General features: G+C 50.7%; 1 protein-coding gene across 4 annotated transcripts in view; it reads left to right on the top strand.

Annotated features, from left to right (window-relative positions):
* The window catches only part of EHMT1 (euchromatic histone lysine methyltransferase 1), a 113863-nt gene that overhangs the window by 14375 nt on the left and 74742 nt on the right, over positions 1-24746 (top strand). Inside the window, exon 1 of one of the 4 annotated variants that reach the window (XM_084494395.1) lies at positions 4060-4168. The exons of 2 other annotated variants lie outside the window; for them this stretch is intronic. Coding sequence is in view for 1 of the 2 variants with exons in the window: in XM_084494392.1 (XP_084350518.1) it covers positions 12876-12887 (12 nt within the window). In the remaining variant the exon portion in view is untranslated. Of the gene's footprint in view, positions 1-4059; positions 4169-12776; positions 12888-24746 lie in introns of those variants that run through there. One more of the 4 variants, XM_084494392.1, reaches the window with a different exon arrangement.

The following is a 24746-nucleotide window of genomic DNA, read 5'->3' as shown; positions in this document are numbered from 1 at the left end:
TCAGCCCCGAGCAGCAGGGTCCTGGGGTGAAGACAACATGGTGCTGCAAGAAGGAAGCCGAGCACAACAGGTCGGCATCAACTTCTGGATGAAATGGTCACGCCTGTGTTATCTTGGATGCTGACAGCATGGGTTAGACTGCGGCCATGCATCCATCAAAGCCAGGCAGAATGGCCTCTACTTTTGGGGAAAAAAGTACCTATTTCAGTAGCCAACATCCCCAGGAACTTTTTAGGCTTCTCCCCAGAGCTGTGCTGCCACTGCGTGGTCCTCTCAGTGCGGATGCACCAACCTGCCGTCCGCCTGTCTGTCCGTGGGGGTGAGGAGTGTTTTGTACCAGGGAAATGCAGGTGGGGTGTGAGAATTGTTCTGGTAGGCTGCAAGGCTTAAGAGCCCGCTGTCACTGTGCGGTGCGGTTTGTGGGATCCTGTCAGCAGGTTTGGCATTTTGTGGCTGTGCTATAAATGGTGACAGTGGTGCAGCGTTGTGAGTTAACACTTATTTTTTTTTTTCCTGAGTGCTCTTCCATGCTTTGCCACGATGTCATATGTGAGGCTGACGGTGTAAAAGCCACCTGCAGGTGCTCTGTGGGTAAGAAGAAGAGGAAAAATCCTTTTCAGATTTTGGGCATGCATTCCCACAGCTTCCTGCTGTCCCAGCCACCGCTGAACCAAAGAAGCAAGTGTGCTGCCAGTAGCTAAAGGTGAAAACCTCAGTAGGCTCCTGTGGGAGCCTGGCCCACCTGGTGAGCACCAGCCACGGGCTGATCCTGCTTCCAGGTGGGTCACCCTTCTCCTCTGGGGCTCAGGCTCAGCATCGTCTCTTGTTTTCTTGTGAACTGGCTTGATTGGTGATTCTCAGCCTGCAGCTTGGTCGTGATGTTATCCAAATGTATTCCTTCCTGGGACTAAATGAAGTGAGAAGCCTCTGCCCTTTTCATTCCTTTGGGCTGCCAGTCCCCCGTACTTGGAGATACCATGTTCCCAAGTCGTGCCTTATTCTTCTCCTGATTGCAATACGCACTTGGTATTGTTCAGTCCTTTGGCAGCCTTTCTGCAAGTGTTTTCTTCACAGGCTCTGAGGGTCTTGGATTTACCGTGCTTGTACCTCCTGTGTCAGCAGCTAATACCCAATGTGGAGAATACAGCATCCTGTAGGTCACCTTCCTCTTCTAGCAACAGAAGCAGAGTTACTTATTGAGCATTGCTCTGTTTTGTTGGTACTTCCAGGCCTTTCCCATGACTTAAATGAGAACTTGGGGCTAAGCAGTGCAGTTCTCAGAGCTTCTAAGTTCTGCAGTACCAGACAGTTCCCCTTGCATCAGCCTCGTGGTCCGGATACATGGTGTCCTGCAAGTTATATAGGTGATTCTTAGTTCTTTTCAAACAATTGGCTCTTTAAAGGCAATCTGCACTGGGAGCACAAAATGTCCACGTGAGATTTCGGCCAGGCACTGCGCTGGCACCACTGGATGTGACAGCATCGCTTCTGGCTCACACTCAAGTGCACAAGAGGAGACTTGGGCTCATGCACTTGGATCATGCTTAGTCTGTGGAAGAGCAGACTAGAAAGAGGTGCCTTTCTTGGGATGAAACCTGCTGTCCCAGTTAAATGCGTTTACAGTGGTGCTTGGGATGCTGCTGGCAAATGGCAAGGAGAGTCTGGGTGAGCCGAGTCTGGGGATGAGGAGCACCCGAGGAAGGCTGCCCAGTGCTGCTGCTTCCCTGTAGGCATCTGCTTGAAGGAGAAGGGTTTGCTTCCCTCTCTCATCTTCATCCAGCTGGAACTTTCATGCTTCTCTTGACAAACGAGGAGTGTCAGAGGTGGATTTCACCACATGGCGTCCTGTCTGCCACTCAGTAAATTAGTCACACGCCACCGTCCTGTGCTGTGGGGAGCTCTCTGTCCCGGCTGCTTTTTCAGCCAGGTTGAAGGCTGGGTGGGTTTTGAAATGATGATATTTAAAAATTGAGAGCAGCTTTGATTTATTGACCTGCTGCCTCTATGAATCGAGCTGTCTGGGCTGGCATCTGGAGATAAGAGGCTGTCGAGTAATTGCTTATTATTGACTGATTGCCAGCTTGGGCTGTTTGCTTGAAGAAGAATCAATAGCAGTCAATCTTCAAAGTCTGAGCTCGGGGAGTATGACTGGTTTCCAAATGGGGAATGACAGGTCAGGATAACTCCATATCTCACAACCCAACTTCATGTTTGGGTGTAATCCCGCGGTGCAGGAGGAAATGCAGAAGATAATCTTCCTGCACCAAGGCTTTCACATCTGCCTGCCTTAAAGCCTAGGATTTTTCTTTGCAGGGATTTCAGGGACAGGTCCCAGCGGGGCTCCAAACCTTTCTCTGGGAAGCTGGAGCAGCCTGAGCACCACCTGAGCTGAGTGGGAGGCGAGGAGGGCGCACAGGATGAGTGCAGGCATCTTTCATTGAAGTCCCCAAAGGATGGGGCAGGGAGGGGTGGACGAGCAGCCTTGTGCTGTGACACATCCAAACCAACCAGTTTGGATGCTTTATAAATAAAACAAAGCGTCTATTTTAATGCATGGTAACAGAGTTTTCCTTTCTGTGGGTGATCCTAGTTAGGTGACAACAGAACAAAATATCCAGTGTCACCAATACGTTTTATCATCCCTTATAGAGACGGTCGCTATGGTGAGCATTCGTTTTAAAAGGCAGACATAGCCCTTATTTAACACTATTGAGACATCTTCCCTTCATGGTTCGTGTGTAGGGCTGAGAACATAACGGGACTCATGGCATCGAAGGCATTCAAGACTTAAAAAAAAAAATAATAATAAAACCCAAACATGTTTAGGTCTTTGTAAGGATGTGGGTGAAGCCTGACGTGGGTTGTGGTGCAACCTCGAGCTTTTGGCTTCATCCTGCTCTGGTTTTTCCTGGTGCTCAGCGGCTGCGGTCTGGTCCCTGTGGAGCTGGGCACAGGGGCTGTCCTGGGGCAGGGGGAGCAGGGAGGGAGCAGGTGAGAGGCCGATAAATGGGAAAGGGAAGGCTAGGTAACGGAGAAAGCAGCTAAAAATGGAAGCAGCTCTTCCTAAAATAGAAATATCTGTCTTTAGTTCTGGAGCTTCGTTTCCACCAGGAAAGCTCTGCTTCACCGTGCACTGTTTGGGGTGAGGGGGAAGTACCCCCAGTGGGGCAGTTTAGTTATAACCCCCAGAGGTCTGGGAATGAATGGACAAGATTACCTGGGCAGCCTTGTTTAGGTCCTGGATTTGTCATCTACTCACAAATCCTCATTTGCATGGGTCCTTAATCTGTGGAGTTAACATGTCTCGGGCTCTGCTGTCTCCTGTGCTGCAGCTGAGAATGGGATTTTTCAAGCTGTTCCTTTTCATCTGAACGCCTCCCCCTCCCCCGTGCCCCAAATTATCTCCCTTACTTCTTAAAAAAGCAGGGATGGCCAACAAGTGCTACAGAAGGCAGAGCTCCAGGGAGGAGAGGCTGCCTGTGCCCTGGGACACCGTGGATGAATTGTCCACCAGCTTGTAGGGAGAAGTCAAGAGCGGGCGTTTAAAAGGGGTCTGGCAGAGAAGCCACCGCCCCCCCTTCCCCAGAGGGCACCGGGATGTGAGAGCTGGAAACAGCGCCTGGAGGTACAGGGTTGGGCACGGAGCCCTCCTGGGACCCCAGCAGGGGATGGGCGCTCGCTTTTGGGGCTGGTTCACGTTGCCTGTCGTCCTGAAATGGCATTTCCTCATGGCTGCAGCAGCCCTCATTTCATGAAATGGATGCAACTGCTGAAAAAAGATCTCGCGTGAGCATGCTCACTGGAAGATTAATCCTTTAGAGGGAGTTGGAGAGTTAAGCTACTGTAATTTCTCTGCAGTTGGCTGCAGTAAACAACTGCTCTAAAGACACGAGGAAAAAAATTGACGGAGGTATATGGGATTAACGTGCATAGCTTTTTGTGTTTCTCCTTTAAGGTTGAGGGTTTGGTAAGGATTTTCTCTAGGAGAGCTGGGGAAGAGGGAGCTGTGTAATGATTTTATGGGTGACCTTCATGTCGTGGTTTCTTTTTTCCCTCCAGGCCAAAGCAATCCTCTTGCAGTGCAAGGCCAAGCCGAGGCCCCAGCTGCCTTCCTAGAGAGGGGGCAGGCTCCTGGCCGACCCGGTGCTGAGTTAAACGATGATTTGAGGTGAGGCCTGATGGTTTGAGGTGAGGCCTGCTGCACGATGGGCAGTGTTGGTGGCTGGAAACACCCAGTCCTTCAGAGGGGCGATCAGGACCCATCGGGGCTTGGTGCATCCCACGTCTGTTGGAGAGGAGATGTGTAAAGGGATTAGCTCTGATTGGAAAAAGTCTTTTTTTTTTTTTTTTTAACATGCTCCCCACTCCTCTCCGTGCCTGAGGGGGCTGCAAACCTGTGTCAGATGGGGGGAAAAAAAACAACTGTTGAGCAATTTTGGCTTTGCTCTAAAGGATACGTGGTCCTGAGGGTGAGGTAAGTGCTGCACCCCGCGGAACTGAGCACTCAGGGCCCAGGGGAAGGAGGGTTCCTGGTGAGCAAACACCAGGATGGAGGAGGATGGGACCTGCCTGGTGCCCTACATCTGCTTTGGCCAAAGTCTTGAAGTGCCAGCGATGTAGGGCCAGCCTGTGGGCTGCTGGCAGTGGTGCTCACCTGGCTTGGTGTGTGGTGCTGGAGCTGGTAGAGCTCCCTCACCATGGCTCGGGTCTTCCCCACTTAGAAACCTCGAACTAATCCTGCTGGGTGAGGAGGAGATCGAGGTGAACTGTTGGCAAAACACGCCTGGCTTTATGGGGTGCACAGGCGTAGTTCTGGGTGTTGAGCACCTCGCTGGAGGAAATCCCTTCCCTTGAAGCTCGAGGTGTTTGGGATCAATCCTGGAGACCTGCTCAAGGGAGGGCACACCCTGCCTCCTTCGAGCAGCGAGTAATACAGGGTGCAACCCTTGTGCTACCAAAAATCTGTGCATTGCATGGCTGTGACGGTCATTCCAGCATCACCTGGTGTCACCTTCATGTCCGATAGCAGCAGGATCTGCATGCGGTGCTGTGCCTTGGAGGATGGCACAGCGCTTCCTTGGCATGGTGCAAAGAAGGGAATAATAACTCAATCACTGTGCAAATGTCAGCAGCTCCCCCCGGGTTCGTCCTGTGGTGGCTGTCAGCTCGCAGGTGGATGCTGAAGCTGTTGGAGGAGTTGAGGAGGGCAGTCCTGCCCTGGGCGTTGCAGCGCTAGGGCTGCTGCGTGTTCCAAGGAAACGTTGCCCGCCCAGTGGTGAGGTTTTTTGCTCAGTTCCTCCTTTTCCCCTCCTTTCCAGAAGCTGTGGCTAGCACAGATTGTCTGCGCTCTGAGGATGGTTTGAGGGAACATTGATGGGTGTGCGCGTAGGGGGAATAATTAGCTACCACATGCAAATAGATTGTTTCTTGCTGTTTCAAAATCATTGTAATTTCTATTGAGGATGAGTTAATTATATCTTCATTTTGATGGGTGTGAGGAAAATGATAGAGATATAGCAATATAAATATCTATGGGGAGGGTCGCTGCTTTCAGAACAGCGTTTTGGAAGTCGTGAGGACAGAGCCTCGTCCTCTCAGAGCACTGAGGTTCTGCAGGGATCGGCGGTGCTTCGTGGTCCTCTGGGCTTCGGTGTTCTCTGCTGTGGCCTTTTACCTTATGCCAGTGGCATAATTATCACCAGGAGATGGGATTTTGAGTTGTGAGGAAAGCGTTGATGTCCTGGCGGAAGCGTGCTTGGTTGAAGGGCTGGAAAATAATGTTTTCAAAAAAGGGGAAAGCACGAACATGGAAATAAACCCTAAAACTTACTTCTGAGCAGGATGTAACAAAACTACTTCATTAACCTGAGGCGTGCGGGTGGGGGCCTGCTGTACAAGCACAGGACCAAGTGCCTGGGTGGCACCAGGGTTTTAAACTCCTTCCTCTGGTCTCTGGTACAGCCCCATTTGCCTGCCTGGTGCTAGGTCACCCAGCACAGGCACCAGGAAACATGGAAGAGGTTTAGTGAAAGGAGAAACGTGGCACTGTTGCCTTATGCCATGCCTTGTGGCTCAAAGCCGAAGAGTAGAGCTTTCCTCCTCTTCTTGTTTTAGAGGAAAATAGGGAAAAGGAGCTATTTTCAGAGGGAGCCCCTAGAAGGAGTGCAGCTCTTAAGAAGCTTTCAGTGTCCTGGGGATGCTGTGCCTGTGGCTCGAAGCAGCGCTCCTCTGCTCTGCCAAGACCTTCAGCTCCGACAGGCCCTGCAGCAGCAAAGTCTGAAGGGAAAAAAAAAAAAAAAAAGAAAAGCTACATCCACATTTAATTTCTGTCCTGTTTAAACCTTTGCAGATGTGATCTGGAGCTCCACAGGGTGCAGCCACCAGCCTAGCACCATGCAGGTGGTACGGGCACTGCCACGAGCCGTGGGGCTGGCAGCAGCAGCAGCACCCCTGGGGACAGGGGGTGTCTGTGGGAGGTGCTGGACAGTGCTTGGGCTGAGCTGAAGTGCTCCAGGCAGAACAGGGATGTCAGCCCAGCCCCAAACAGTACCTGGGGTGTTTTGATCATGTGGACCCCAGGTGGGGCTGCCTGGCTTGCGGTGTGTGCAGGAGGTGCATCCGTGCGGCTTTTATTGAGATGTGAAACGTGGTGTTTGGGGGTTCGTTGCCTGAACGTCCTGGATTTCTGTGAAAAAAACTGCCCGTTTGGCCAGTTGTGTCTCTTTTCCATCAGCATAACCTTGATCAGTGGAGGAACTGAAGTGTGAATTTGGGACTTCGGTAGCAGCCAAGGCCAGTGTTTGGCACAAGAAAATGGGACTGAATCTCACAGGCGTGTCTGAAGAAGTCTGGCACAACTGCAGCGATCGCAGGAAGGAGAAAGTTACTGCTGGGTGATACGTCGCACCAAGTCCCAGTCTCTAATAATCAAATAATGACCACTTCAAAGCCTTCTCTTCATTCTAACTGCTTCAGCCAACCTGCAGTCAATTGGTAACAACTTTAAAACCAGTTGTTGTGGTATCAGCCTTGTAATTAGTTGCTGTGATGAATCCTCTCTCTGCCAAGAAGCTCAGCACCTCTGTGTTTGTGCCTTACTGAGGCTCACTTTGGATGAGCCGTTTTACCTCCTGCCTTTCCAGCCACTTCCAAATCCAGCGTACGGCCACGTTTCAGCTTCCTTCATACCTTGTGCTGGCTCCTTGCTGCTTCGTGCCCTGCACACGTCCCAGGTGAAGTGGGGAAGGGCTGCGCAGCATCTCCTCGCCTTGCATAGAGATCTCTGCCTGGGAAGCTGCTGGGGCCCTCCCAGCCTGGAGAAGGGACCTGCACGGCTGGGAACAGAGGATTCCCATCCCTTTATCCCCGGGGGGTGTTGTAAGTGAAGTGGCGGGCTCAGGGGAAGGAGCAGCGTTTCTTAACCTGGCTGTGAAATTAGTAGAATAACCCCATTCCCATGGTGGATGAAGCTTAATGAATTGATCAGCGCAGAAGGCATGTTTTCAGGCTTCAAAGTGCTGGAGGAGCAACACAACACACTTACGACTTCTGTGTTATGCTTGGAAAAACATGGTCTGCAGTGAAAACCCTGCTGTAGCGCTGTGTGCCCGGCGGCCAGGAGATACGGGGGGCAGCGGGGCAGGGAGGCAGCCCCGCAATGTGCTGCCACAGCCAGAGGAGGAGAGGACGGGAGGGACAGTGGGGCCGTGCCGGGTCCCAAGGGTGGCAGTGCAGGGACAGAAGCGCCTCAGTGGCTCCTAAAAGAAGAGGAAGTGAACAGCAGGTGATGCTTTGAGCACTGTCTTGCCCGTGACCTACTTGCTGCCGCGGCGGCTTGCAGCTAAAAATCAAACAGAGGAGAGGGCTGCGCCCTGCGGTGCTGGTGCCTGCAGGAGCTCATCCAGCTGCTGCCTTCTCCAGCTGCTGCCACATGCCCGTGGGCACCTGGGGCTGTGCAGAGGCTGCTTTAGAAAGCCAGGGAGTGGGGGCACAGTGCTGGGAGCCTGGATCCAGGCTTGGATTTGTGCAAGGCGTGAGGCAGCCCATTCACCAGCAGCGTGCGGCGCTGCTTGCTGGTCCCGGCTGGGGACCCGGCTCACCGGGATGTGCAGCCGACATCAGAAGTTATTCATCCCTAACCTCCTCCACAATCCTCTGCGAGCCACGAGTCTGCTTTTTCCTGCGTCTGCTCCTTCAGGAGCCCCCACTAACCTGATCGTTCTTAATCTTGTCTTATTTTCCAGATCATCAATTTGATTTCTCAGTACTTTTACAGTCCTTAGTGTTCCCAGGAATCTGTGCCTCCATCAATTACCTCTCTATCTTCTTCGAGGCTGTAGCAACCTTGAACCAAAAGTTCCACACTATTTTTATACCTCACACTGCCTACTGGAGAAGTCTTTCAGAAACAACGGTACGCTTCTTACCAGGTATCCCAACATTTCTCAGTGAATAACAGTGAATAAGCCGCATCTCATGCTAACATGCACCTGAAGGCTGCCTTGTCCTCTTATTCATTTCTACCTCTGGGTTTTGGAGTTAAATGCATTATCTCTGACTTAATTCATGTCTGCAGGCACACATGCAGGTCACGGGGTATCTGATCCTCCTTCAGCCATGTTAGTGGTGATGCTGAGCTGCCATCAGATAGCAGCACTGATGAGACCTCTCTCCTTGGAACTCATCTGCAAGCAGTACATTAGCATACAGCCCTCCCCTGCTTGATTTTGAAACCCCTTCTAATACCCCCTTCAGTGTCTGAAATCCTGATCAATCCATTAATTTCAATGGACTTGATGTGGATTTACTGGGTGCCGAGGCATGGATGGGAGGGGACCCTAAAATGCTGTCTGTGGCTGCAGGTGTTGGTGTGATGCTGCTGTGAAGCCTTTCCCACTCAGCTTAGGGCTACTCTAGCTGGGGGCTCCTACACCTGTGTAAAAGGAGGAGTGGCTTTGGCATCTTTTTTTTTTTTTTTTTTTTTTCTCTGGTGTTTAAAGTTGCTAAATAACAGCAGAAAAAAAAAAAAAAGTGGCTCTGAGAGTGTCTGAGATGACAGCCTTCCTCCTGTTGATGGCACACGGGGGGTTGTGAGTTAGCAGTCCAAGGTTATTGAGTTCCAAAACTTCTGCTCTTGCCTTGCAAACTCCATCCAAGAACATCTTTCCTTTGGAAATAAGAATGGAAAAAAAAAGTCCTCTGTTTTTCATAAGTTGCGAACTGTGTTTTTGTCTAAGCTGATTATTTTATTTATTCCAATAATCCTCTTCCAGAATAAAAGAAAATTAATTGTCTTCCTATTTCCATAATGGTTTGCCCTTCAGACAGTTGCCAGGCAAAGTGCTTAAAACCTGAAATGAAAAGATGGTGAATATTTAAAATCAGTGAGCTACTGTAGGAACATGTTTGTATTTTAATAGGGTGGTATTCAAGTAGTCCCAGAGAGTGCTATTTGCTCTGTGTTCTGTAGGATTATGAGTTTTTTTTTTCTTTTTTTTTTTTTTTCCTGCATATTAAAATGGGGTCAGGCCTGCTGTGGTAGATAGTGCAAGTCTTATGTAGGATTTTGCTTGCAATATGGACTGCCTGCAATTGAAGCCCTATAATTATCCGGCATTAATGGGGAGCATTGTCCTTGGGTTTTGCTGTGTGTTTGCCGAGGAGGTGGCTTCGCTGCCTTTCAGTGCCCGTGGATGGTCAAGGGCCTGTTTCCTTGCAGCCATGATGGGACGAGGTTTTCCCTGCAGGAGCTTTTCGCTGAGCCCCCACTCTTGGTTATTTTTAACTTTGTCTGACCGCAGAGCGTTACCTGGTTAATTCGGGAAGATGCCGGAGCGCTTCCTTAAAAGGCTCAGAAGTGATGGAATACGCAGTGATGCACCCGAGAGCTAAATTAGAGCTTTTGTGGGTGCGTTGGTTGAGGAAGGGAATTTCATATTTTATCTCCTGGCACATTTATTTTTTTCTCCCAGCCGTGCATCCATGCCCTCGTGGGCAGAGGTGGTGGCACGGCCCTGGCACAGCCCGGGCTTGGACCAGAGTGAGGAGGGCACTGAGGCTGCCCTCCAGCTGGCTCCTTGGCTTCGGGAAACAGCTAAAAGTGTTGGCTTGGGGATTGATGGGCAATCATGCTGGGGGCAGGTGAAGAGAAGGCACAAAGTGCTTTTACATCTGGTGTGACAGGGAGGGTTTGTTGCCCTGCCGTGATGTCCCCTTTGTTGTCCTCCCAAGGCACAGCAGAGGTGGGGACCAGGGGCTGGCACCAGACCTGAGCGTAGCCCTGCCTTTCCTCAGCTCAACACAGGAACTAGGGACAGTTTCAGGGCTGTTCCAACACGAGAAACCGTACAGCAATAAATTCCTCACGTCTGTCATGTTTGCCCCTTCCCTTATGTGAAATTGCTCCAAAGGAGCAGAGTGTGATCCGTCACGGAGGAGAGCAGGGTAGGAGTTTATGTTTGTGATCTTTGTGTGGCACCCAGCTGGAGGGCGGTGGGATGTGGTGATGCTCAGCTCCCAGCCTTAGCAGTGGGGAGGGAGGGAGCCTCTTGGCCACAGGGTGAGCTTGGGGACCACCAGACTGGGCATGTGGGTATGCTCCTAAAGGTTCACCTGCTGTGCCTTGCCCACCCCAATCTTCTGTTTGCCTTTTACCATCACAAACCTGGCAGGGGAATTCATTATAGTGGAGGACTGTTAGTGTTAGGTCGGAGGTTGGACTTGATGATCTTGAGGTCTCTTCCAACCTAGAAATTCTGTGTGTGTGTGTATGTGTGTGTGATTAACGCCACTCCCAACTGACTTTGATTTTGACATGGACTGATTCAGGATCATTCTCCGTGCTCACACACCAGTGACCCGTCTGCTTCCTGTGCAGAAGTCCCAGAGGACTGCAGCAGAAAACCAGCCCCTTCTCTTTAGTCTTAAGCTGATGGGGATGACTATTGATTGCTGACAGCGTGCTTGGGTCATTGTGCATGGCATGGAAGAAGTTATCCCAGATACAGAACGTAGGTGGCCATCTCCTCTCCATAGAAAGCTGCTGTTCATTTCGCCATTTTGGGATCTGTTGCTAAAGTCGCCAATGGAGCAGCACGTCCAGCTCGTGCAGCCCCAGGTTTCCATCTAGCTTGCTGCAGTGGATGTAAATCACTGACCAGCTACAGTCCTGTTCTGCAGGCAGCGTTCGCTGTGTATGCACGGTGTGAAGGAAGAGTCTGAACTCCAGTCATGTGAGTTTTGTGTAAAAGAGCCCCGTGCTTGCTGGTGTTTCTGTCAGGAGGGCTGTGAAATGGCAGAGGCTGCACGCTCGGTGGCAAGGGCGGTGAGAGGATGGGAACTGGCCGGGTAGCATGCCGAAGGGCAGCACAAACAGGCGTTCAGGGCTTTGTTCTGCGTGGCACCTCACTTGTTCTCAAGGCCAGTCAACGTGTGCCAGTCAGTGTGTGAGAGCTGATAACCCATCAGCCTGTTCTAACTGAGAAGCGTTTTTTGGACGTAACCTCTCCTGTCATCCTGCTGGTTATTGCTGCCAGTGGCTGCGTGTTGCTCTGCAGCACTCATGGAGGGGATGAGCTGGTGCCCTGCCAGAGGATCAGTGTGTGAATGATTTCACAGAGTCACAGAATGGCCCAAGTTGGAAGGGACCCACAAGGACCATCAAGTCCAACCCCTGGCTCCACTCAGGACCACCCAAAACCCAGACCCAATGTCTTGGAGCCTTGTCCAAATACTCCTTGAACTCCAGCAGGCTTGGTGCCATGACCTCATCCCTGGGCAGCCTGTCCCAGTGCCCAACCACCTCTTGGTGCAGAACCTTTTCCTAACACCCAGACGGAGCCTCCCCTCTGTGTGGGCAGAGGGTGCCCAAGGCTTCCCTCTGCATGCCCCCAGGATAGCTGAAGGATGAGAAGTTTGCCATATGCAGGTCCTTGAGATCGTCTTCTCGTGGTCCTGTGGTTGGGACTGAGTGTTGTGTGGCATCAGTGGCAAGAGTCCTTTCATGTTCCTCCAGGACATGATCCACCTGAAAGGAGGTCACGGTGGGGAGGGAGGGTGCTGGTCTCTTCTAATGTGATAAGTCATAGGGTGTGAGGAAATGGTCTTAAGTTGCACCAGGGAGGTTTAGATTGGTCATTGGGAAGAGTTCCTTCATGGAGAGGGTGGTCGAGCACCCGAGCAGGCTTCATGGGGCAGTGGTGGAGTCCCCACCCTGTGAGGTATTTAAGGGATGTGAAGGTGTCACCAACAGACATGGCCCAGTGATGGGACGGGTGGGTCAGGCTGGTGGTTGGGCATGGTGATCCTGAAAGGCCTTTATATCGTGAACGATTCCATGGCTCTGTCAGCAGCCTTGCCATCCTCACAGCCCAGAGCATCAGGCCCTGTGTCAGATGTGCACAGGGTGGAGTGAGGGAGCTCAGAGATACGGTCACTAACGCTGGGCCGGGGAACAAACGGTCGGCACAGGGAGCAGCCATGCGCCAACCGGCCTGCCGTCCTCTGGGGCTGCCGGGCCTGAGCTGCGGGTGGGAGAGGAGTTTGTGGCCACATGTTTGGGAGACTGTGTCTGTGTGCAAGGACAAACACAAAAGGAAAGGTACAAGCGAGGCCATATTGTCTGCTTCAGATGTTTTACTTTGCTGTCTCACGGCCATGGTTTTGTCTCTGTGCACTGCAAGCTCCCCGGCGCCCAGCTCAAGCGTTAACTCCGAAATTGGAGCCAGCTGCGAGGGCAGGGGTGGGGAGGTGGTGCACAAAACCTGGTGAAAGCTCAGCCCGTGGGCTTTGGGGTGATGGCTTGGGCCTGCTGCTGGTCTCTGCTGCTTTTCCTTGGGAGTGGGAGACTGGTGTGAGCCCTGCTGGCTGCGGCAGGGATGGGGCCACGGGTTCGTCTGGCTGTGCTCGGTTATCGTGGTGGGGCTGGGGCTGGGACCATGGAGCTGCTGGTGGGAGAGGTGCTGGTGGATGGCTGGCATTGATTCTTCCTGGAGAGAAATCTCTATAAATATATATATGTGTATATATATACACACATATAAATATATGTGTCTATTTATATGTATATATTTATGTGTTGGATTAACTGAACAAACTTTCTGCTTCTTTTACTGAGTCACTGCTTTATTTTGAAGACTGGAGAGGTGGTGGTTATTGGGCCTTGTTGAGGTTTCCTCAAAAAAAAAAAAAAAAAAATTAAATGGGGCAGAGGGAACAAAACAAACCAAAAAAAACCCCGCCCCAAACAAAAAATCTTTATCACATTTTAAATCTTCCTTCTCCCCCCACTTCCAAATGTGCTTTTTAAAGAGTTACAAATGCTCGTTGGCATAGAAACTACAGGATCTGACTGAGGCATGCGTGTGGAGAAGGAGCCATTCTGCATGAGCGCCATGCGCCGAGCCTCCGCGGGGCTGGCTGGAATCTTTTACGAGGCGAAGAAAATTGTCCAGATGTTGCTTGAATTAGAATGGCACTAAATATTTAGGTTTTCCAATTTGCACTTAAATTCCCAAAAACTTGAAATGTAGGGAATGCAGATACATTACCAGTGGGCTTTCTTTTCTTATGAAAGAATTTGTAGTCCAAAAATATTGCTAAAATCTGTTTGGCTCTGAGGAGTGCCAAATCCTCATTAAAACATGTGGATATTTCTGTGGTTTAATCTGTTAGAAATGCATTCAGGATCCAGTTATGTTAAATTAAGCAACAATATTGGCCTGGATGTTGCTCGAAATATTAAATGTGGCAGTCGGAACACGAGGCAAAATGTTTGCACATTCTAATAGCTCAATGAGTAATTTTTATTATTTTTTTTTAATTTTATTTCTGAGGGATGATCGAGAGCACTTAAAACCCATCCCTACTCTTCTTCCTCCACCAAGGAGCCACGCGTGTCCCGGACACGCGATGACGATGTTGATCCCTTAGAGCCTCCTTGGGGTGCAGGGGAGGCTGGGGTTTGCCTTGGCATGGCATCTTGCTTGTGGTTATTTATTTCTCCTAATTCTTCATTGCCTCGTGGCGAGGCCAGGCCCCTTGTGCTTTACTTTGGCAGGGCTTTGCTGCTGTGTGATGGGCAAAGGCACCGTGGCGCTGGGGAATACATTCGTGTTGTGTAGCAGGTGGAAGGCATCATTGCTAGGCAGCTGGGGACTACTCGGTTTTAAATTTGACACATTTTGTTAAGTTGTTTGGTATTTTAGCCTTTTTTTTTTTTATAATTTAAGGTTAAAAATGTTCTGAAGCCTTTTTAATCGTGCTGTATTAAAGGCATACCTCACTGCAAAGCAGTAGGCCGCGGGATCGTGCTGCTGTGGCTCCGGAGTGCATCGCCTCTTAGCATGAGATGTAAAAAAGGCAGAACGGCAGCTTGGTGGGCTCAAAAGTCAGACATGCTTTACTTCATCTGCTGAAAAGGAAGAAAAAGTGCATACTTCTCTGTTGGATAGTTCATCTCTCTTAAAACCTGAAGCTTAGTGCAATTTTCTTAATTATTTTAATGTAGAGAATAATAATTGTGTGATGATAAATGGGGATTGTTAATGATTCGTGGTGGAAGAAAGCAAGTGGCACTATAAGATGTAACGTAGTGGAGGCTGTCACCATAAACTTTCCCTGAAAAGCCAATAGGCCTGCTGGCGAGGGGAGGCAGAGCTCCAGAGTCGGAAGAGAAATGAGCATCAACCTGTTCCGTGGCCACCTCCTGGCTGTGCCCTCAGAGCCTGACAGAGGTCCTGGCCTTGACGAGGTCCTTGGGAGGACATCTGGCTGCTTGACCACTGCTTGCTCACGCATCCTGCGTGCATCCTGCTCGTGCATCCTGTCCCTCTCTTGGCTTTGCTGTAGGGACTCCATAGCACAGATTAACCTCAGCAGAGGTAAGCACAAGGCTGGTGTTGTGCAGCCTACCTTGAGAGGATAGCAGGAGGACTAGGACGGGAGCAGTGGGATGGAGAAATGTAGTGGGATCAGAAACGGAGGAGAAATTGAAAATGGGAATTACAAATAGGGGAAGAGAGTTCAAAACAGAAGGAAAAAAAAAAGACACAGACAATGAAACTTTGAAACATGCAGACATGGGCAAGTGTGTTTGTGAACAGCTGCAAACAGAAACATCCCTGATCCCAAAGTAAACTGGAGGAAAGACACCTCAATATGTAGGCAGGAAGATGGAAAGCGGTTGAAGATGGCAAACAAAATGAGGGATTCAGAGGCAAGTACTGATCTGTGGCAGGTTGCAGAATATTTGCTTTAATTGTCCTTTATGCTGGTGTTTAAAAAATGATTAAAAAAATCCCCCAAGCCTCCAGATCATGATGGGTAACTGGGAAGAGAAGGTAGCTCAGCTGAACACAGATAATGAACAAAAACCTCGTGTTGGTTGCATTTCCCAAGGTACGGCCCTGACACATCTGTGGCTGTGCTGCAGTCGCGCGCTGTCCATGATGCCAAAAGTGCTGTGCTGGCAGCCAGGTGAGTGGCTGCTCCTGCAGCCTGGCGGAGGCAAAGCATGTTTTTATTTGGCTAATTGAAGTCAACTTGGTATTTTGTACGCTTACAAGGTGATAGAATTTCAACCTCCATGCAACCTACTTTCAGGTAGCCCTTTTATACAGAAGCGCATTGGCTTTTGCAGCTCAGGCAGATGCTGCACTTAATTAACTACACACAGAGAGAAGAATGAATTGTGGCACCAGCAGACATCGCCATTCTGAAGGCGTGAGCTCAGCGGAGCTTGCTTCTTCCCAAAAAGCTCAGTTTTCATCTCTAGCAGTGCATTATATTTATGGGACAAAACACTTGGTGAGTTTTTATGGTGGGACGCAGGCTGAGATGGCCGCAGTTCTGCAAGCAGCTGTAGTGCAGCTGCACAAATCACTGGGGCAGGAGCCACTGGGGCATAGCCCTTGTGAAACAAAACAACGGCAGCAACCATCCTCCTTCCCGAGGAGTCGGATGGTTAAATGAAGTCTGATGGCTGAAGTTAACTGACAGCACAGGGCAGCGTTACAGGGATCAGAAATGAGGAGTGAGTACCTGACAGAAATAAAGGGATCCCTCAGGCTACTGGGATCAGTCACTTTATACACACATCGGTGTCCAACATGGGTGTCAGTGTCCTCCCTCTGTTGCTTACACCCGTGCAGGAGCTCCCACATGCTCACATCCCTCCCCGCAGGTTTCCTTGCTGTGTGGGCGCTCCAGCCTGGTGTGTATCCATGGGCTGGTCCATGAGCTACACTGCTGCAGCAGGAGAATTTGCATTAATTGTGGTTTTTATGAACCATGTTTCTCTTCCTTTTGTCCGTGTATCACAATGGGGGCAGCCTGTTTCTCATTTTTATAGTTTAAAGTTAAACTTTGCTTTATGGCGTCCGTTCATCCTCTTTGGGAACGTGTGCATTTCGGTGGGGAGGGGGATGTGTGGGGCACTGCAGGAATTCTGCAAGGCTCTGCTCACTGCAGAGAGGGAGAAGGGTGTTAAATACGGTTTGAAATGGCAAGTGTCTCGCGGTGCTTTACAACTGGTCCTTTGCTCCTTCTACAGAAGGATTTAGAAAAAGGAAAAAATAGCGGTGCTGCAGGCATGCCAGCGGCTTGGCCTGTGAATATCCCCATGCAGGTTCTCACACCGATATCTGAGGTACATCATGAAAGGGGAATCCCAAAAATATTGCCGTGATGATGGCAACACCCAGGGGATGGTCCTGTTGTGGCCATCTCAGCTGGCACAGCCTTCACCCAGGGCCAAGTGGGCATTCAGCCCCTTCCAGAGGCAGAGGGGAAGGAGCTGTGCGGGTGCAGTGCCTGGGGCCAGCAGCAGGGCTGATGCTGCAGAGAAAATGTTGGGCAGAGCGCTGGAGGAGCCGGCTGAGCTCGGCCATCCTCGAGTTTGTTTCACTGAGGCCTGAGAGTGAGCAGGCGGCTGCTGACGGCCGATGTTTGGCTTCTTGTCTCAAGGGAAAAACCTCAGGATTTGTCTTCTCCTGCTGCCTGTGCAGTATTTTTAGGTGTGCTGCCAAACTGGAGCAGCAGTACTTCTGCTTGCCTCTTCTCCGAGACACGAGAGCGGAGGAGAAGCTTCCAGGGGTCTGTGGGGGTTTGGATGCAGAGCGCACAGCAGGAGGCAGAGTCTGAGCTCTGTGCAGAGCAGGGGCAGCGCTGAAGCCCTTCCCCCTATAATAAAAGTGTGCGAAAGTTCCCCCCAGTAGCCTCCTGCCTTCTGCTTTGCCTCCAGAACATTTTGGCTGCAGTGGCCAAGAGCAGGCAGGCAGGGGCTGGGCTGCAGCCCTTTTGCAGCCTTCAGCTTTCCCCTTCCTCTGGCTCGGGGCTCTGTGAGCTGGTTGCATCGCTGCAGTTTCTGGTGTGGTTGCTTTTCTTCCAGTGCTCTGCTGTGTTCTGAACACTTTAATTTAAAATGTTAACACAGTTGTGCCTCCTTGAGAGGCAAGTAAGCATGATACACATGGAGGGAAAAGGTGGGAGAATTGGAAGGAAGGCTTTTTTTTTTTTTTTTTTTTTTTTTGTAATAGTGATTTAATTTTTGATGTGAAGCTGGTGCTTTATTGTCAAGTGCACCGACTGCTGCACCTTGCTGTAGGAGATGCAGGCTTGAAAGGCGCTGTCCAAGCTGGCCACCCGAGATCAGTGAGCGGTTCTTGATTTGAAATTTGCTCTTTCTACAAAGCTTTCATGTGGGAAAGTATCAGAGCGAGCTCATCAGTCTTCGAGCTGAGCTTTGAGTCTCAGCCTCGCATGTGTCTGCTGTAATACAGCAAGTCTTTATCAGTGCAGCTCTGGGAACCCAATCAAAGAGGATGGTTTAATGATTTGAGCATTAAAATAAATCCTGTGACTATCTTCCCAAATTTAAATCCGTGTTCGGAAATCTCCAGGAATACGTGGGGCCCCAGGCGCTGGCTGCGTGCCCTCGGATGTGTGTGAGCAGCACGGCAGCGCCTGCCAGGCTGGAGGGGAAGAGGAGGGAAGGGAAGCAAGTCTTAAGTTTGCTAGTAGGTGGTGTGGTGTACCCTCGTCCTGTATCCATGTCGGCGTTGGGTTCCACACAATATTGTCACCTAAACATTTGCCAGGTGTTGAACACATCTGCATAAAAAAAAAATCTAAGTGAGCTCCTTGTCCTTGCCTCGGATGCTTTGACGTGCACCCACTTACCCGACAGGAAATTTCTGTGAAGTGACTAATCTGAATTTACTGCTCCCCTTGCTCAGTTTGGGTCTGATCTCCCCTCCTGCGTGAGGCTGGGCTGTGTCCTGCTGTCACAGAGTCACCCCCGTGGCACCCTCCTGCTTCAGAGCTCAGCAGTGGGCATGGAGAGCTTCTCGGGGTTGAAAGCTTGCTGTCTGGGATGAATATTTCCCCTCCCCTCCAAAAACATACTAGTTACAGGGGAATCTGATACAGAGGGAGAAAATACTGAGACATTTGTTATTATATTGATACATTTTGTTTTAATTAATTTTAATTTATTAATTTAAATAATAGAGGGTGAGATTTTCAAAGGAGCTTAAAATGCCTGAATTTCACTGAGCTGCAAGGTGAAGCTGTCCCAAACTGCCTGTCCCAACGCCTCCTTTGGATCTTGCCCCAGCTCAGGCACCTGATGCGACTCGGCAGGAGAGCAGCAGAGCAGGACTTCAGCTCCAGGTCACCTTTCCCACGTTGCTCTGTCCCACACATGTCTGTAGGGCCACTCCAGAAACTTTTAGCAGTTAATTTCCAAGCCTCAGTTTTTCCATCTGTGAAATGGAGACATGAATGTTATCTGCTACTCACATCTCTTGTTAGGAATTCCTTTAGAAAGAAGCCATAACTATTTCTATTGTTGCAATATATTTAAGCATATCACAGTGCATCTGCCTGGTTCTTTATTACATGATGGTGTTTAGGTGCTTTTTTCACTATATGCTTTTGATTGGGAAGAGCTAGATTATTTTCTTGCTCTTCCCCAAGAATTCATGGTGGCTACAGCAGTGTCCAAACTCCAAGACTGGGCATGGGTTGGGATAAAACTAAGTCATTTTAATACCTACCTACACTCGGTGTAGGGTGCTCCCATTCGCAGAGTGGGGGATTTGCTTCCAGGATGGCTGGATTGCAGCAGGGATGGCAGCGTGTTGCTGCTGCCGGGTGCTGCTCATCCGCACTGAAGGGCAGGGTAGTGGGGGTTCGGCTCTCAAGCTCTAGGGTGAGGCACTTGGAGCAGTTCCACCTGACATTGTGGAGGTAGGTTTTGGTGCTTTTTGTCTACGGCTGAGGGCAGTGCTTGGTCCTACCCAGGTTGCTCTATCAGTGAAGAGCCATTTGCAAGCTTGGAGCCTCCTTGGAGGATGGGGAGCGTTGGAGTCCGAGCCCTGACCTTCAGAAGGGCTGGGGCATCTGGGGTTGGTGCTGGGTGCTGATGGCTCTGGTGGTGAAACTGGGCCTCCAGGGGCAGGGAATTGTGAAGCTTTGCCCTTTATGTGGGGGAAGGAGTCTGCTCCTGCTCCACCAGCAGCTCCATTGGCTTTCTCTGATGTGGTGTTGCTGATGCCAGCAAGAGAAGAGCCAGGCTCTGCTCCCTCAGATGTTTGGGTAACCAAACTGAGACTGCAGCTGGAGCCCAGGCGTGCTGGGAAACGAGCTCTGTGCTGGGTCAGCCTCTGGGACAGCATGTTTATTTGGGACAGCATACGTTTATTTGTTGTCCTCTTTATCTGACAGGTTTTTGAAAGGTGCTGAGCACTTGTGATGCCCGATGAAGGCTCTGCAAGGTGCAGGTGCCTTTGCAAAGCAGGCTGTGGATAGCGCAGCTCTGACACTTTTTGTCCTCCCTCCCTTCTTGCCCACACAGAGGTTGTGTCATCGCCGCAGGATTTACTGCCTTCAGCGTGAGGACCTGCTCCTATGTGGGCAGGTTCTGTCTGGGAGAAGAGTTACGGCTGCAAGGAAAGGCTGACTCCCCACTTAAGCCCTAATGCATGCCCTTGCCGAGAAAAAGTTGGGCTTAAAACTGGCCGAACACATCTCGGAGATGTTACTGCTTTCCTTTTTATTGAGCTTGTGCTGGCTCCTCAGCCTGTGTTAGGCAGGTGTGCTCTGAGCACTGCTGGTGCAGCTTTCGGAGCGGTGTTAGGAGCAATACAGGATTTCCCTCTTAGATTGTTCCTCCGCTGGAACCCGTGTACCTAGCCTAGGGTAAGCAAATGAATCTGGCTTTCCTTTCTTTTCCTCCCTCTCCCCAAGGAGACAATATAAATGCCGTGCCTTGAGTGTGCATCCATTGAAGGGAAAAGGGGATTTTTAAATAGCGATGAACTGTGGTTTTCCCTTGGTGCAGCGAGCCAATTGTTCATTAGTGAAATGTATTAATAATTCTCTTATGAACTTTGTTGGTATGTGAATCAGCTTTAATTCCTTTGTATCAACAACAGCTGCAGGTATGTCTTCATTATATTTAAGGGAAAAAAATGAAGGAGGAAAGCAATGCTTGCAAATTGGCCTTTGTTTCCAAGGAAACAAACTTGACATGCTTGAGCTGTGCTAGATGCAAACACTGCTAGATTCAGCAGACATGCCTCAGGATCCTATGGTCGGAATATTATTTTTAAACCACCTCCAATTTAAAGGCAGGCGAGAGGACGAGAATAGAATTTGTCGGCAGGGTTTGCCAGTCTGGGCTTAGTGTGCGGTGTGGGACCTCGGGGTTCCTGCTCTGGAAGCGGTGTCCCTAACGAGTGGCCCTGGAGAAAGGGCGCCGAGGGACCCAGTGCTCCTGCAGGGCTGAGCCCTGGTGCTTTGCTGAAATGCTGCAGCAGAGGTGGGGGCCCGGGGGCAGCAAAGCGCTCACGCTTCATTCCAAATTACCGCGGTTCAGCCTGGGTCACTTTACCAAATGCTTTGTGCTCTAAAAATGTTTTTGTAAAATGCAACTTGCCAGCGCTTGGCGTGGAAGGCTGCCTTGCATCCAGAAGTCAAATGTGAATGCCAGGACTTCGCTATCATGAATAATTGCTGAAAAGCTCCAGCTTGGTGTTCAGCTGGAGTTTAACGGGGAAGAGAGATCTCTCTCAACTGGGAGAACAAAATGCAGAGCTGTTTGCATAGTGCATCTGACATGAGTGTGCTGGGCACTGCTGAAAATCAGATATTTGACTTGGCTTACTGCATTTTCCAGAATCTCTTAGTATTTTTGTGATTACCTTGGAAGCATAGTTCAGGCAAAGAGCCCAATTTTGGGTCGTTCATCTATCACCATGATTTTTTCTGAAGTGCGGTGTTGATTAAGTTTTTGATGATGATTATTATTTGTTGATCTTCCTCGGGAGCAGCAAACCGGTGGCACTGAAGCAGACCCTATACGTCCTGGAATATTAGCCATGAGCGCGCAGGAAGCGAGGATCGCTCGGCATTGTGCACAGACAATTCACGGATTTGAACACCCCGAGTTGGCTTTGGCGTGGGCCCAACAGGAGGGTTGGGGCACGCATTAAAACCTCTGTGGGATTAGTGGCCACTTTTTGCCCTGGCCTGCAAAGCTTTACTTCTGCAGGAGCTGTCTTTTGTCTTTGTGTATTTTGTTGTTTGAAGACTGGAGAGGAGGAAAAAAATTCTCTACATATTCTGTTGTGAAACTCCTGTTGTACTAGAGAGACAAAACGTAGCGATGGAGGAGTTTCAGGGCTGGCTAGCTAAAACCAAACCTCTTAAAACTCATGTTCTTAGGAAAGCACAGCATGATGTGTATGTGCTCTTGGCTTTTCTCCCTTCTTCTGGCGTGCTTTTTAAGTATCTTGTAAATGGAGTTGACATTGTCCAGGTTACGTGGGACGGGGAGCTGCGGGTTTAGCTGTGAGCCGGATGGGAAGCACTATTTGCACTGCGAGCTGGAAGTGTCAGATGAAGCCTGTTGGGGGAGGGGGGAATATTAATGGTATTTTGTGAAAAACACTAATTTGAGGAAGGCCCGGAGTGAAAAATATGCTGGCTCTGGAGTCTGTAGGCATGACTACTTTTTGCACAAGCCTTGCCTGAGCCAGGACTTGCCTTGCCTTTGTTCTGAAGCGAAATGCTCGCAGCCTCATGCCTCCTGCGAGCCCTGCAGTCAGAGCCTGGCCTGGCTGGTGGGAGCAGAAGGGCTCCTGGATCCCTGCGAATCCCTCACCTTCCCTTTCTTTTTCCATTTTTTTTCCCCCCTTCTGCTAATGACACTTCCTCACGCTCACATTTCATCAAAGCTCTGAAATGGCTGAAGATCAGCCCGCACTGAGCATGCTCCGGGGTGGAAGCTGCACCCATAGAGGGAGATAGCTAGATGGATTTGTGGCTGGAGGAGGAATTGGCCTGCAGTCGGGACGCGGGAGGACGCGGCCGCGGCGCCCAGGTAGGGCGGCTGCGTGCCCCTGCCCTGCCCGGGGCCGCGGTGGCTCCGGGAGCGCGGCTCTGGGCAGCGATTCAGGCGCAGCACAGTCCAACCACTGCCACCCCCCGGCTTCGTGCTGCTTCCCGCGGATCAGCGGGGAGGATTTGAAAGCCCTGAGCTTGGCTGCCCTCAAGCCTCTATCAAGCAGGGGCCTGGCCAGCAGGGTGGTGCCCCGAGGGGCCGGGCTGGCAGCCAGGCCTGCGGGGACCCGCTGGGCTGCGCCTTCCCCTTGCAAGGCGTGCGAGCGCAGCCCCGCCGCTCAGGTGCTAATTGATATTAATGGGAGGCCTCGCAGGGCACCGACCTGCTCTGTGCTCCGAGGCCAGGTCCGTCCCTGATCGTGGGAGGGCGGAGGAATGTCAAACTCCAGCTCCCGTCCTCGCTCTTGTTTTACATTCCAAGGGTTGCAAACAAACCTTGCCAAATCGGCCCTTCCAGATTTGCAAGGGAAGGAAGGAATATGAGTGTCTGTTCCTTTGGCTGGGATGATGATGATTATTATTATTATTTTTTCTATGCGTTGCTTTCTGGGTTCAATGTGTTGGCGAGGCTGGGGAAGGAATGGGAAGGTGTGTGAGGCTGGGCTCGTGCAGGGTGCATGCACTTGCTGGCTCTCGCAGACGGAAGGCACTGACAGCTTCGTGCTGCTGAGCGGGTTGACCCCTCTTGCCCCACAAGCAGGCCCCGTGGTGACACTGGGACACTCGGGTGGGCTCCCAGGCTTGTGTCAGCAAGGGGCAGGGGAAATGGGGCTTTGTGTGGGGCAGGAGGCACTGGCTGCCTCTGCCCCCCCGGGAGGTGCTGTTGGGTGTCTACGGTGGCGTCGGTCAGGTCTGAACAAAGGTGGAGTCAATGATCCTTGTGGGTCCCTTTGGACTCGATGATCCTTGTGGGTCCCTTCCAACTCGGGATATTCTGGGATTCTAAAGGTAAGGCTTGCTGCGTCAGGGCCTCAGGAACACTTTGGTGTTGCAAACTTTCCATGGTTAACTTTCATTAACAGGAATCTCTGAGGTTACAGTCTTCATCCTGCATGCTGTGAGCAGGCTGGCTTGCTCTTCAGGGCTACTCCTGCTGCTTTACATCACGCAGTTCAGCATGTGCTGACGAGCAGCACGTACGTCTCTGTGCCATTGCTCTGTCCCAGGTGATGGTCTCACACGCTTAGGGCAGTCTGCATGATGAGTCCCTTTGCTACCTAAAGTTCCTTGCATACTTGCTGCCCAGCTCTGCATTTCTGGCATTCCCAACGCTTCCACCGCCTTCTCTGAGCTGCAGGAGATGGGGCAGGGCAGGATGCAGCCTCTGCATGACCCAGGCCATGGGGCAGCTCTGTGCCGAGCTCGAAGGCGTTGGTTGTGCAGTCCCTGCAGAAAGCCAGCTCGAGTCCCAGCTTCCCGGCGATGCAAGCTTCGCTATTTTTTAATGGATGCTGGCTTGTTTGTGGTTGGATGAATGCACAAAGAGAAGTGTTTATGTAAAATAAACGGCATTGTAATTGTACACTGAAAGTAAAAGGTTTTGGTTTCCTTTGGCTCGGATTGGGGCTGCATTTACAGCTTTTCCAAATTGATCCCGGTGGCTTTTTCTCCTCGTGTGACTCTGGCACTGAAACGATCTTGGGCCCAAGTGTTCATGTATGGTCTGGCTCCCTTGATGAGGAAATTTGATTAAACAGTTTCAGATGCTGAAAACCACTGGTGTGATAATTTCCTATTGTGCTTGTGCGGAAGGTGTAAGGTAGCCTTAAAGACCCACTGCCACCTTATGGCAGCTGCTGAAAAGCAGCCTCTTCAGAGCCAATTCTGTACACACATCATGCTTGCTTTATTTCTCCGCTCTTAACTAGTGATATTTGCATGAAGGCAGCTTTGTGTTTAAAGAGTTCATCTGCTCCTTCTGCTCCTTGCAGAAACGTGTAATGTCAGCGGGATTGCTTGTGGAGCCATCGACTGCGGTATTTGTGATTTTGGGGAGAGAGAAAAGCACCATGAAGCACCGATTCTCTCCCAATGAAGAGCTCTCCTGTTTTCACATGAATGCCCTAATGCTGAAAAAAAAAATAGGTGTGAGGTCAAAGAACAGGGAACCGCTGAACACGTGAGGCTGGTGGGCAGGATCCGCACCGAGCCCTGGTGTTTGAGCTGAGCGTTGCAGCACAGGCGAGGCTGAATGCGAGCGGCCATTTTCACTGCCAGGAAAGCAGGCAGAAGACTGCTAATAAGCAGGATGGCTTTGTGCTGCTCCCACCCCACCTCCTGGCCCCAAAATAACCCCACAAACTGTTTGTCCGTTGAGGAAATGGTGAGATGGGGTGTGCAAG

This window comes from Aythya ferina (assembly GCF_964211825.1).
Source record: "Aythya ferina genome assembly, chromosome: 20".
Taxonomy (NCBI): Eukaryota; Metazoa; Chordata; class Aves; order Anseriformes; family Anatidae; genus Aythya; species Aythya ferina.
This window is presented reverse-complemented; position numbering and strand designations above follow the sequence as displayed.